The 13027-nt window shown below is 52.0% G+C and overlaps 1 protein-coding gene across 3 annotated transcripts in view; it reads right to left on the bottom strand.

Moving 5' to 3' along the window:
- Window positions 1–270: 270 nt before the first annotated feature.
- hhip (hedgehog interacting protein) overlaps window positions 271–13027 on the bottom strand; it is a 35241-nt gene continuing 22484 nt past the window's right edge. For 2 of the 3 annotated variants that reach the window (XM_035426773.1, XM_035426775.1), the window contains exons 7-13: window positions 12692–12835; window positions 12146–12267; window positions 11136–11259; window positions 9691–9830; window positions 8820–8901; window positions 2526–2674; window positions 271–910 (exon numbers count right to left, since the gene is read on the bottom strand). In XM_035426773.1, the coding sequence (XP_035282664.1) occupies window positions 717–910; window positions 2526–2674; window positions 8820–8901; window positions 9691–9830; window positions 11136–11259; window positions 12146–12267; window positions 12692–12835 (955 nt within the window). In that variant the 3' untranslated portion in view covers window positions 271–716. The remainder of the gene's footprint in view (window positions 911–2525; window positions 2675–8819; window positions 8902–9690; window positions 9831–11135; window positions 11260–12145; window positions 12268–12691; window positions 12836–13027) is intronic. The other variant, XM_035426774.1, reaches the window with a different exon arrangement.

Below are 13027 nucleotides of genomic sequence, written 5' to 3'. Positions count from 1 at the left end.
CTCAGAGGTACCTGGTGTCCTTTCCACTGCCAGTCTACGGACCCACACTGAGGACAGAAAGGGGGGGAGGGCTCCCACAATTCCTCGGAGGAGGCACTACCAGAAAGAGCCGTTCTAGGCCGCGACTCTGGCACAGATTGGCCGGCGGGTCATTTAAAATGCCTCCCAAACGCAAAGGAGCTCACTTTATCTGCAACCCCAAAGCACCCCACGCTTTTATCGATGAGGAAACTGGAAAGGGAGACTTCAGTCTTACGGCTGCTTTCTGTGTTTTTTTTTTTTTTTGGGAAGTCCATTCTAAGAAAAGGAGCATAGCTTATTGGCAGGAGAACAAACAGGAAGTGGCGGTGGAGGGACAGGAAATAGTTGAACGGTGGATGAACAGAGCCTTGGTCCTGTGGAGTAGAGGAAATGTGGTGGCCGGTTGGGGTGGGGGTCCGGGCCGGTTGGGGTGGGGGTCTGAGCTGGTTGTGGTGAGGATCCGGGCCGGTAGGGGTGAGGGTCCGGGCCGGTAGGGGTCCGGGCCGGTTGGGGTGAGGGTCCGGGCCGGTTAGGGGTCTGGGCCAGTTGGGGTGAGGGTGAAGGCTGGTTGAAGTGAGGGTCCGGGCCGGTTGGGGTGAGGGTCCGGGCCGGTAGGAGTCCGGGCCGGTTGAAGTGAGGGTCCGGGCCGGTAGGGGTCTGGGCCGGTTGGGGTGAGGGTCGGGGCCGGTCTGTGCCTATACGATGTAGCTGGTGAGGTCCAGCAGGTAGGACGTCATGTCTATGATCTGGTCCAGGATCCCGTCTCTACCCCCCCCCGTGGTGCCCCCCTCCCCCTTCTCGCACTGCTCCCCAGAGTACCCGCTCTTACAGTAGCACTTATTGGGTTCGATGCAGACTCCTCCATGACGACAGGCCGGCTCACACTTGGCTGCAACAGACCAACACGGACAGACAGAAGGACAGACAGCATTTAGATAACACGGACAGAAGGACAGACAGCATTTAGATAACACGGACAGAAGGACAGACAGCATTTAGATAACACGGACAGAAGGACAGCATTTACGTCAGTGCTTGCTTCCTCTCCGCCCCCCCAAAAAAGGAGATTCACATACATCATACAGAACAGAGAACTGCTGCTTGGACTTTCAACAACCCTACATTAAACAAGCATTCCACTACAGCCCAACAAAAAGGCCATAAATACCTAAATGTGCAGGTCACTGCACCTGGAAAAAAGGCAAATGCAAGATTATCGCACCTACGTCAGTCCTTGACGTCCAGTCTAAATCTTGTCACTGACGCAAGAAGGGAATTTGCACACCGCAAACATTGATGGTTCAATGGCATACGCACAAGAAGTTAAAAAGAGGCCATTCATGTCCTACAGTATGACGTAAAAGCTGTAGCAAGCGCCATCCAACATGTCACTGACTACAGCCCAGCAACTACAGCCCAGCAAAACATCCAACATGTCACTGACTACAGCCCAGCAACTACAGCCCAGCAAAACATCCAACATGTCACTGACTACAGCCCAGCAAAACATCCAACATGTCACTGACTACAGCCCAGCTCTCCTCCTGAAGGCAGCAGGCAGGGCTGCAGTTAAACAAAATGGAAGCGAATTCCCTTAATGACTGAAGTGAATTAGATTAAAAAGATCTTACGCGAGGCACTGTTTTCCTGATTAACTCAGTCCGTCTATTCAGAACTCAGCAAATCCTCTGATTGAGCTAAACTATGCATTTCTGTACATTACATTCTGTTCCTAGCAAATTCTCCAGTGAAGCATAACAGGTGATCTTTAATCCTCATGTGATTGTGTGGTTGAGTACAACTTGCACAATGTTTTGTTTCCTGATTTATATTAATCACGTTCCATCCTGATCCCTCGCATTGGTTACAGCATGATTTCCATTCACTGTTATTTCTGTTAACACAGATCACAGAATACAAAAACAAACCTCAATCAGCACAAAAACCAAGAAGGCAGAACAGGAGATTTGGCTAATTAGTTCATTCACAACGCTGAACGTGCTCCTGGAATAACGAGGTGTGGTGCATTCAGTTTGTCATTCGGCTAGAATAACACACACGCCTAATGCCATGATTACATTACAGCTTCGTTCCTCAGACAGGACTGCATTACAGTCCTGGCAAGGCTAAGTACAGAAATTGAATACACTAAATTGAATTAATTTAAATGTAACTAATGGGAATAAGACATTTCTGCTTGCACATCACACACGAATCTAGTCGTATTGTTTGGAGCCTGGTTTTCTCTCCAGGTTTTGCAGAGTTGACTGTTGTGACAGACAGAGACTGTCATGTTTATAATGGTGGTGGGGGTGGGGGGGGGTGTTATGGGTTTCGAGGGAGTGAGGGTGGGGGATTTGTGGGGGTAGGAGTGATAGGAGTGCGAGGGGGTGGGGTGGGGGATGTGTGGCGGTGGGGGTGTGAGGCGGTGGAGGGGGTGGGGGTGATGTTGGGGTGGGGGTGATGGGGGTGATGGGGGTGATGGTGGGGTGGGTGTCACTCACCCACTCTGCAGAAGGGCCCGTCCCAGCCTGCACTGCAGCAGCAGCGGCCTGGGGGGGTGCAGTGGCCGTTCTTGCAGTGCCGAGAGCACGCCGTGGCCAGCAGCTCCGGGGCCTGCACCAACCGCTGGCACTCCTTAGGGACCAGGGGCCTGAGCAGCCAATCAGAGAAGAGCTGTGAGCACCCACACACACTCACAGATACACACACTCTTTCACACAATTTTATTTCTTATTCATATTCCCATAATCAAATATAACAGGATTATAAGTGTATGCCTTAATTTAATCCAGTTTCTAAAAGTTTCCCATCAGGAGTGTGTGAAATATGCTCTGTGTTTGTGAGCTGGGCTAATAGACAGTCTGACTGCAGAGCCTTCCCATGATTCCTGGCCTCTCAGCGCTCACACACCGCGCTGCGCTCGTTCACACGCGCTCCATAGCGGGACGTCGCTGTGACAGGCCCTGCCCCGTAAACAGAGCCCCAGAGAAAGAGGAGTCCCTGGAGGGTTAGGGAAGCCCGTTAATGCTGCGGGGGTCAGTGTACTGCCAGGGTGGTCATGAAAGCAACACCTGCTGCACTCACCCTGCACAAAGCAGAGGGGTCAGCAGGAACTGTGGGAATGAGACAACATGAGGACAGCCCTCGCATAAAACGCACACACACACACACACACACACACACACGGAGGGAGGCCGGGCCTGCACGGGTTCGACCGCCCGCTCTCTCCCTCCCAGGGAATCATGGGTTTGGCCGTCCGCTGAGCTGATTCAGGGTCCCACAGTAGAGTGTCTGAGTTTGGAGTGCACATACAGACTCACACTGCTGACTACAGACAGGGCCCAACCATAACCCTAACCCTAACTACAGACAGGGCCTAACCCTAACCCTAACTACAGACAGGGCCCAACCCTAACCCTAACTACAGACAGGGCCCAACCCTAACCCTAACCCTAACTACAGACAGGGCCCAACCATAACCCTAACCCTAACTACAGACAGGGCCCAACCATAACCCTAACCTTAACTACAGACAGGGCCCAACCATAACCCTAACCCTAACTACAGACAGGGCCCAACCATAACCCTAACCCTAACTACAGACAGGGCCCAACCCTAACCCTAACTACAGACAGGGCCCAACCATAACTCTAACCTTAACTACAGACAGGGCCCAACCATAACCCTAACCCTAACTACAGACAGGGCCCAACCATAACCCTAACCCTAACTACAGACAGGGCCCAACCCTAACCCTAACCCTAACTACAGACAGGGCCCAACCCTAACCCTAGCTACAGACAGGGCCCAACCATAACCCTAACCCTAACTACAGACAAGGCCCAACCCTAACCCTAACTACAGACAGGGCCCAACCCTAACCCTAACTACAGACAGGGCCCAACCATAACCCTAACCTTAACTACAGACAGGGCCCAACCATAACCCTAACCCTAATTACAGACAGGGCCCAACCATAACCCTAACCCTAACTACAGACAGGGCCCAACCATAACCCTAACCCTAACTACAGACAGGGCCCAACCATAACCCTAAGCCCAACCATAACCCTAACCCTAACTACAGACAGGGCCCAACCATAACCCTAACTACAGACAGGGCCCAACCATAACCCTAACCCTAACTACAGACAGGGCCCAACCCTAACCCTAACTACAGACAGGGCCCAACCATAACTCTAACCTTAACTACAGACAGGGCCCAACCATAACCCTAACTACAGACAGGGCCCAACCATAACCCTAACCCTAACTACAGACAGGGCCCAACCCTAACCCTAACCCTAACTACAGACAGGGCCCAACCCTAACCCTAGCTACAGACAGGGCCCAACCATAACCCTAACCCTAACTACAGACAAGGCCCAACCCTAACCCTAACTACAGACAGGGCCCAACCCTAACCCTAACTACAGACAGGGCCCAACCATAACCCTAACCTTAACTACAGACAGGGCCCAACCATAACCCTAACCCTAATTACAGACAGGGCCCAACCATAACCCTAACCCTAACTACAGACAGGGCCCAACCATAACCCTAACCCTAACTACAGACAGGGCCCAACCATAACCCTAAGCCCAACCATAACCCTAACCCTAACTACAGACAGGGCCCAACCATAACCCTAACTACAGACAGGGCCCAACCATAACCCTAACCCTAACTACAGACAGGGCCCAACCATAACCCTAACCCTAACTACAGACAGGGCCCAACCATAACCCTAACCCTAACTACAGACAGGGCCCACTAGCAAATGAAACAAAAAACAAAAATCTTTTTTTAATTAAAAAGGTGCCAACAGTCCAGGTTCAGACACCATTAAAATTATTTAAATTATTGAAATACTTTGTTTAAATTATTTGTAAGAGAACAGGAACTGCACGCAGATGAGTAGATTCCTCAGTTATAGCGAATAGCGTTATGTTATAAAGTGCAGTCTCTCTCTCTCAGGCTCTCAGTGCCCCTCGCTCACGGCCTCCCCCAGCGCTGCCAGATCCAGTTTCAGCTGTAGGAATAAATAAGAGGCTCTCTGTAAATGACTACACCTCCCATGGGGCCCCAGCCTGCGTGTGGCAAGGCAGTTGAGATAAGGAATTCTCAACGATGCATTCCGTGTCTTAATCAGACATTACATTGCTCTAATTATGGAACAGGGGACGCGGCTTCCCTTCCAAGTCCCAACAAGGTCTGTCCGCGCCATGTGGCCGGGTTTACACTGAGAGGCCATGTAAGGCATTCTGAGCGAGCGGCCTCTTCCCCAGAACAAGCGGCCTCTTCCCCCGAACGAGCGGCCTCTTCCCCCCGAACGAGCGGCCTCTTCCCCCCGAACGAGCGGCCTCTTCCCCCGAACGAGCGGCCTCTAACCCCCGAACGAGCGGCCCGGCTGCACTGCCCCTGTGTGGTATGTACGGGGCCCCTGAGGCCTGGCTGTGCAGTGCGTACGGGGCCCCTGGGCGGTATGTACGGGGCCCCTGTGCGGTGTGCATGGGGCCCCTGGGCGGTGTGCATGGGGCCCCTGGGCGGTATGTACGGGGCCCCTGGGCGGTGTGTACGGGGCCCCTGTGCGGTGTGCATGGGGCCCCTGGGCGGTGTGTATGGGGCCCCTGGGCGGTGTGTATGGGGCCCCTGAGGCCTGGCTGTGCGGTGTGTACGGGGCCCCTGAGGCCTCGCTGTGCGGTGTGTACGGGGCCCCTGGGCGGTGTGTACGGGGCCCCTGAGGCCTCGCTGTGCGGTGTGTATGGGGCCCCTGGGCGGTGTGTACGGGGCCCCTGGACGGTGCGTACGGGGCCCCTGGACGGTGCGTACGGGGCCCCTGAGGCCTCGCTGTGCGGTGTGTACGGGGCCCCTGGACGGTGCGTACGGGGCCCTTGGGCGGTGTGTACGGGGCCCCTGGGCGGTGTGTACGGGGCCCCTGAGGCCTCGCTGTGCGGTGTGTACGGGGCCCCTGGACGGTGCGTACGGGGCCCTTGGGCGGTGTGTACGGGGCCCCTGGGCGGTGTGCATGGGGCCCCTGGGCGGTGTGTACGGGGCCCCTGAGGCCTGGCTGTGCGGTGTGTACGGGGCCCCTGGGCGGTGTGTACGGGGCCCCTGAGGCCTCGCTGTGCAGTGTGTACGGGGCCCCTGGGTGGTGTGTACGGGGCCCTTGGGCGGTGTGTACGGGGCCCCTGAGGCCTGGCTGTGCGGTGTGTACGGGGCCCCTGGGCGGTGTGTATGGGGCCCCTGAGGCCTGGCTGGGCGGTGTGTACGGGGCCCCTGGGCGGTGTGTACGGGGCCCTTGGGCGGTGTGTACGGGACACAGGCCTGTTCTCCGAGCCCTGTCCCTGATTCAGGGTGGCCCGTGTTCTATTCCGCACCGTTCAGCTGACAAACAAACGCGAGCAAACAGAGAGCGCGGGGCGGTGTTTACCCTGGGGCAATTTTGGGCTCTGCGTGCCTGCGCCCCAAAGCCGCTGTCATGATCAAAACATCATGTGCGGGGAGCGGGGCTCCCGATCCCCCCACACGCAGCCCGTGGGACACACATGCGCCCCCGTGGAGGGGTGGGGGGGGGGCTGGCCTCAGGTACATCAGCGTAAGACCACCCTACTCGATCAAGCCACGGGAACATGGGAGGCCAGGTCAGCCCCCCTCCCCCCAGCCCACACGCCCCCACCCTGTCCCTCACCCCCGTAACGGGATCCTAATATCGGGGGGCCTGCAGTGCAAGATGAGCTCCCCCCTCTCGGACCCGACAGACTAAACAACCCCAATGGTGGAAAAAACTGTGTGATGCCAGAAAACATAAACACAGAGAAACACGGGGGGGGGGGGCGCACATCTGCGGCCTAATTAATCGCATTAAACTTGGGTGGCACTGTCATCACCTACAGACAATTAGCAGGGGATCAATTCCTATTGTAATGTGCATTTAAAAAGCCCTGAGCGGAACTTTAACCCCGTGGTGTCTGCCTGGCGTTAAAAACACGCGGCTTTCCCCGGCCAGGTTGAGCTCACCTGCTACTGGCACCAGACCTGCACCTGGGAGTCAGGGTTTCAGAGCTGCTGTTTCTGCCAACTGCTCAAGAGCTCGAAACGCTCACTTCTGTACGAAGTCAGAGAAACGTGAATAAAACAATGCTTCTTGTGTCCAGTTTTATTTAAGGGTTGAGCAGATCTGTTTGCATTTTCCATTTTGAGTCTGCTTCTGCTTACAGAAATACAATTGTTAATATGTGAGTCCAAAACACCAGTCATTTGAAATGAATTTTTTGTTTACAGAACGCTCTGAGTCGTAATTAAACTAATGCCCAAGCCACTTGATATTGCGTGGTTTATAAAAACGGAAAACTCCAGATGCTGGAGAGGGACTTTGTGTGCCGATTCTCTCGTGGTACAGGACAAATGTCTCGCATATGTAGGCCTATGGAGTTTTACACAAATACATATTTTAAAGATAATTAAGTCCTTAAAACTTTACTGTTGACGGTGTAATTTTAATGGTGTGAAACACATGGTAGACATTATGACTGCAGATGAACAGGCGGGGTTTCTATAGCCAGAGCTATTAGCATGGCTGCTAACGATCTGAGCAAACGCGTTTCCACAAAATGGCACTGCCCACAGAGAACGAGTGAGTGGGGCAGTGGGGGCGGGTATTACATCACAGGACCGTACTGCGGCATTAGGGGGGTGTTTGGGGCTGGTGGAGGGGTGGGGTAGGGGTATTACATCACAGGACGGACCACAACTATAATCTGTGCTACCGTACTAGTGTATGTAACAAACATTGTAGTTGTTTGAATATAATTGTGCTTCATCATCTCCATAATAACTAATAATGTGATGTGCCACCCCCCCCCAAAAAAAATATAACAGCTTAAGAAAGTTAATGATTCACATCAGATGATTACGAAATCATCTTCATATCACTATGCAGTCATTTTGTTCTGGCCTGAAATGAAGCCGTGTTGTAGTGTTTTTAGACACGCAGATTCTCACTCACACTTACGCAGACACACAAACGCTCTGACGACAGATAGCAGCTGGTGTTCTATATCGCTTTAAAATATTTATCAGCATTTCTCAATGGCACAACTACTGTCAGAGCTCTAAAATACACTGTCACAGGCAGGTCCACATATAACCTACTGTACTGAAACTGGACACATGACCATACTGGTGTAAGTAACACGTTACACCAGCATCGTGGAATGGTTTGCTTACTCCACACACACACACACACTCACACACACTCACACACACTCACTTCTGTTGGCTGTTGCTGCAGCTGTGTGGCGATGTGTTTAAAGCATGAGGCGCAGTATAAATCAGCAACTGGACAGTAAGTAACACTATTTCATAATGTTAGTGCAACGTGTTCCCTTAAGTAGCTCCACAGAGATGTCCAGCCCTCCGTGCAGCCGGAAACGGGGGGATCGGCACGTGGCCTACAGAGTTTCAGAACTCTTACGAACTCTTACGCACTCTTACAAACTCTTACGCACTCTTACTCACTCTTACACAGAAGGTCTTAAGCACCAGGGATCAGCTAGGGCACTGGTTAACCCTTTGAAGAATAGGTTTCTTTGGAATGTTTTGGAAAGTCAGTGTTCTAGAACTCCACTGCTCTCAGTCACCAGTGGTGATTGTTACATCATCAGCATTAGAATGTTCAGTTAAGAACATTCTAATATATTATATTTGTGACCTTATACTTGGGTCACAAATTCAACCCTTATAAAAGGGTTGAATAAAGCACAGCTACACTGGCACACGGGCTGCAGAACCTACCTTTTGGGGTCCACCAGCCTGTAGAGCTTCCCGCTGTGGGACTGGACCATGCTTTTGCTCGTGGCCAGTATGTAGACCTCTCCTGCGGGAGAGAAAGCAGGTGTGAGGCTCGGGCGGGGCCGGGGGACGGACAGAGCCGCGCTCGGCTCCGAGGCGCAGCGTCAGACAGGAGGACCGCGTGGACTTCCGCTCGCAGGGAAACCACCGCGGTCATTCCGAGGCCGTGAGCCAATGAAACGCAGCGGCCCTGGGGGCCGCACATACAACCCCCCCGACCCCCCCATCTCTCTGCAAATCAGTAACAAATGCTGCTGTCTCAATCACCGGCTGGCTCAAATCTGGCCCGTGCTGGAGTTACTCCATCGCTCAGTTATTTTCGCTCGCGTTCCGCTGGCGTTGAGAATGGGGCATTACAGGTTCGTGATGAGTCAGAGTCGAGAGCTGGGCGGCCAGATGTTCGCAGCTGTTTCCCTCAGACTCTGCCGGCTAATTATCTCCAGCAGGTACAGATGCTACCACGGCCCGCATAGCATGCGACGGAGCCGATAGCGCTGCATTTTAATACAACTCGCCGGCTCGTGTGATTGGTCAGAGCTCTGGCCACAGCCAATGGAAACAGAGGGGCGGTTTCAGACTCTAACTGAAGGTTCAGATTCTTAATGCGCTGCTCATACCTTGGTTTTTTTTTGGTATCGTCTCCAGTACTTTTCATTGGAAGCTTTTTGCGTGAAAGAAGGTGTACGTGTGTGAAATGTAATATGGCCGACCAATAAAACCAGTCTGAAAACTTAATTTCTCATAACACAAGAATGCCAAACAGGACTTTATCATGATGAGTGAAACTTGAATGAGGTGAAGGGGGTTTACTGACCGAGCTCATCCTCCCCGAATCCCAGGATGTGTCCTGACAGGGAGCTGCCACAGGAGGCGCTGCTGCCCAGACAGAGGGCCTTCTCCTGCCAAGCCCCGCCCACCACGCCCTCTGGAGGCGGCTGGAGGATGCGCAGGTTCCTGCAGCGAAACAAAACGCAGCGAGAAGAAGCGTCATAACAGGGCACGACACACTAATCAAAGCACCTGGATGTGAAGTCACACGGACCCTGGCCTCCAATAGACTCGCAGGAACACCTGCGCTTTTGTGTCAAAATAAAAAATCATCTTCAGTGAATTAATGAAGAGGCCCAGGAAATATAAATTAGATCTGGAGAGATTAGCAGTGATTCCCTTTCAAACAGAGGAACCGTTTCTCGACAGGCTGCTAGCCCTTAATCAGGGGGCTGTATCTTAGGCCCGAGTCTCATCTCGTCTGCATGCACACACACATCACGCGCTGACATACACATCACGCACTGACACACACATCACGCACTGACACACACATCACGCACTGACACACACATCACGTGCTGACACACACATCACGCACTGACACACACATCACGCGCTGACACACACATCACGCACTGACACACACATTACGCGCTGACACACACATCACGCGCTGAAACCCGCGGAGAAACAGGAATCACAAACTACGTTAAAGGATGACCGGCACCATAGGCAGCCAAAGCAAATGGCAGGAGACCACTGCAAGCAAAATAATATTCTCAATTTACACCAAACCAAATAACAATCAGCCAAACTGCATAACCCCTCCCCTCTTCCTCCCTGCTGCTGTGATTGGACAGTTGGCCTTGGCTTGGGAAAGCCAGCAGTTTGTTTACAGAAATGTGGTCCAAATTGAATCTAATCTGCTGTTAACAGATACATTCCAGATTCACTGGCATATTTCTGAGCTATCTGTAGAATAATCTGAAAAAATATTTATTTCAAAGTTGTGATTCATGAACAAAAGCTTGTGGACACCCATTGTATTAAATCACTGTGATTATCATTATCATAGGAGCGGTAGTCTCACGCCCAAACTGTGGATTCAATCCCCCGAAGACTCAGATTAAAAACCCCAAATTTCCCCCCCCCCCCCCGCCCCCACACCTCTCTGAGTGTTCCAGACGATGCTGTCCCATGACGCTGGTCTGCTCCAGTCCAGCAGGAGTACTGGCACACTGAGTCTGAGTACGCACAGACGGGCCGTCCCAAATAGATCGGGATACGCTACAAGCTCATAGGGCACACAAGCTTGGGTGTGGCTTCATTAAGGGCGAGGAACCGTCTGATAAGTCATATGTGTCTCTAATTGCGGCAGATTACATTACAAGCAGCGATGTGCGTTTTGTGGTCTGAAAATCTGTTCTGTCCAGGACTGGGACGGGCGTAGGTGACTCTAAAGGCGTACCCCTGAGTTAACATACTCACCCGGCTCGGTCTCCGAACACGTAGCTGCCGAACAGCCTTCTAGACTGACAGCCTCGATACAGGAACCCCCCCACGGGGGACGCGGTGCTGCCGGACTTCAGCTCCAAGATGGACGGCTCGTGTTCTGGAAAAGGTTCCGACACACACACCTTAATACCCATCATGCAACATGTTTGCTGCTTCTGGTTCAGGAATTCACTCGGGCCAGGAAAGCAAATACATTCTTACAGTTCAAGTAAAAGATGCTGTATAGTATGGGAATTTTAACACAACAGAACAACAACAAAAAACTATAAAATAAAATACTGCAATGTAAAGCTACTTTCACTGGAATATAACACGTTAAATACAACATGATACTGCATTGGTGTAGTGCAAACACAAACCGCACAAGCCTTCTTGCAGGCAGAAGCAATTCATTCTGACATTCAAAATATCAAATTGGAACTGAGCCCAAAGGATAGAAATAGTCCGTCATGGTAATTAAGATATTTGTGTATTTCTACAGAGGCTGTGGTTGTACAGCAGAGCTCTGTGAGCACACAGTATTCCATAACACACTGCGTGCATGTTTCTGACAGAGTGATGCAGTACAGGCTGGCCTGTCACTCTGCTTCCCAAACCACAACCTGCAGCTCATATCCTTCAGGCCTGAAACCTCCCAACACCACTGTTTAATGTAAAACTGTCATGTGCAGACGCGTTAATTACCACAGTCTTTACCTGCTTCTCGCTCTGCGGAAATCACACTCTCCAAATACAAGAGGAATGTTATCATCACAAGATTACGAGCCACAGCCACCCAACAGGCTTCTTATAATCAACCTTCTTTTCTCAAATGGACCAACATTTTTTTAAACCATTTTTACAATGTTTGAAATGCTGTGAGGGGAGAAATGTATCATATGTAAAGCTCCCATACTCGGGCAGGGAGCAGCTCTTCTCGCTCAGAGGACGTGGGTGAAATAGCATGATTAAAGTAAACAAAAAGCTGAATTTTAAGGACCAACCGTAGTCCTTCCCCTTCAGAATCTGCAGCACTCTTCCTGCGGTGGAGTTTCTGCTGATCGAGTCCGTGCACAGGATCACCACGCTCCCGTTTGCGTCCATATAAAGCCTATCCACTGCGCACCTGCGACAGGTATAAACACTCAGTAAGGACCATTACAAAACCGCTTTAGCATCTGCGTTGCGCTCGCACTGTGGTAGACCTGGAATAACATAGAACAGGAACTGCATTAAACCTAGAATGCTGTTCAGTGAAAGAACATTTCAGTTACATTCAAAGTGTAGCCCTTGCGGCTAGACTGCCCAGCTTGTCCATAAAATAAATCCGTTAACAGTGTTAGCATCGTAAACTTGAACAGCGGGTAAATAAACAGAAAGAAACTCCAAATATTTTGTTGGTGCCTTGAGGACCAATCTGGATTAGTCTCATAAAGCAGTTTTATTGGTTGAAAGAATTTACCCACAGTGCCTCAGTTCCAGCGTGGAGGCACGGGGTGCGTTGCCCAGCTGTGAGCGGGCGGGGCGGGGTGTACCTGCGGCTCACTCACCTGCCCGGGTCGTGCAGCCCGTGAGCATAGAGCTCAGGCGGCTGGTTGGTGCTGTTGAAGTAGGGGTTGTTCAGAGGGATGGAGTAAGGGGCCGCACAGCTGGAAGTGTCCACATCCACCCTCAGCACCGCCCCAGTGAAGTCACTGCAGAAACACAGCAACCACCTTCTCAGCCCTCCACACAGCACTGCTTACGGATAACGAGACAACTCGAACCCAGGTCACATCAAAATATTACCCCTGAATCCCCCTGACCACCCCAGAACACCCCTGAACACCCCCGGGCCAGTAAATGACCCCTCCCTCAGTGACGGGTCACACAGACTGAAGGGGGGT

The sequence above is a fragment of the Anguilla anguilla genome, chromosome 7 (assembly GCF_013347855.1).
Source record: "Anguilla anguilla isolate fAngAng1 chromosome 7, fAngAng1.pri, whole genome shotgun sequence".
NCBI classification, from domain to species: Eukaryota; Metazoa; Chordata; class Actinopteri; order Anguilliformes; family Anguillidae; genus Anguilla; species Anguilla anguilla.
Note: the sequence above shows the minus strand (reverse complement) of the source record. Positions and strands in the feature narration are given on the sequence as shown.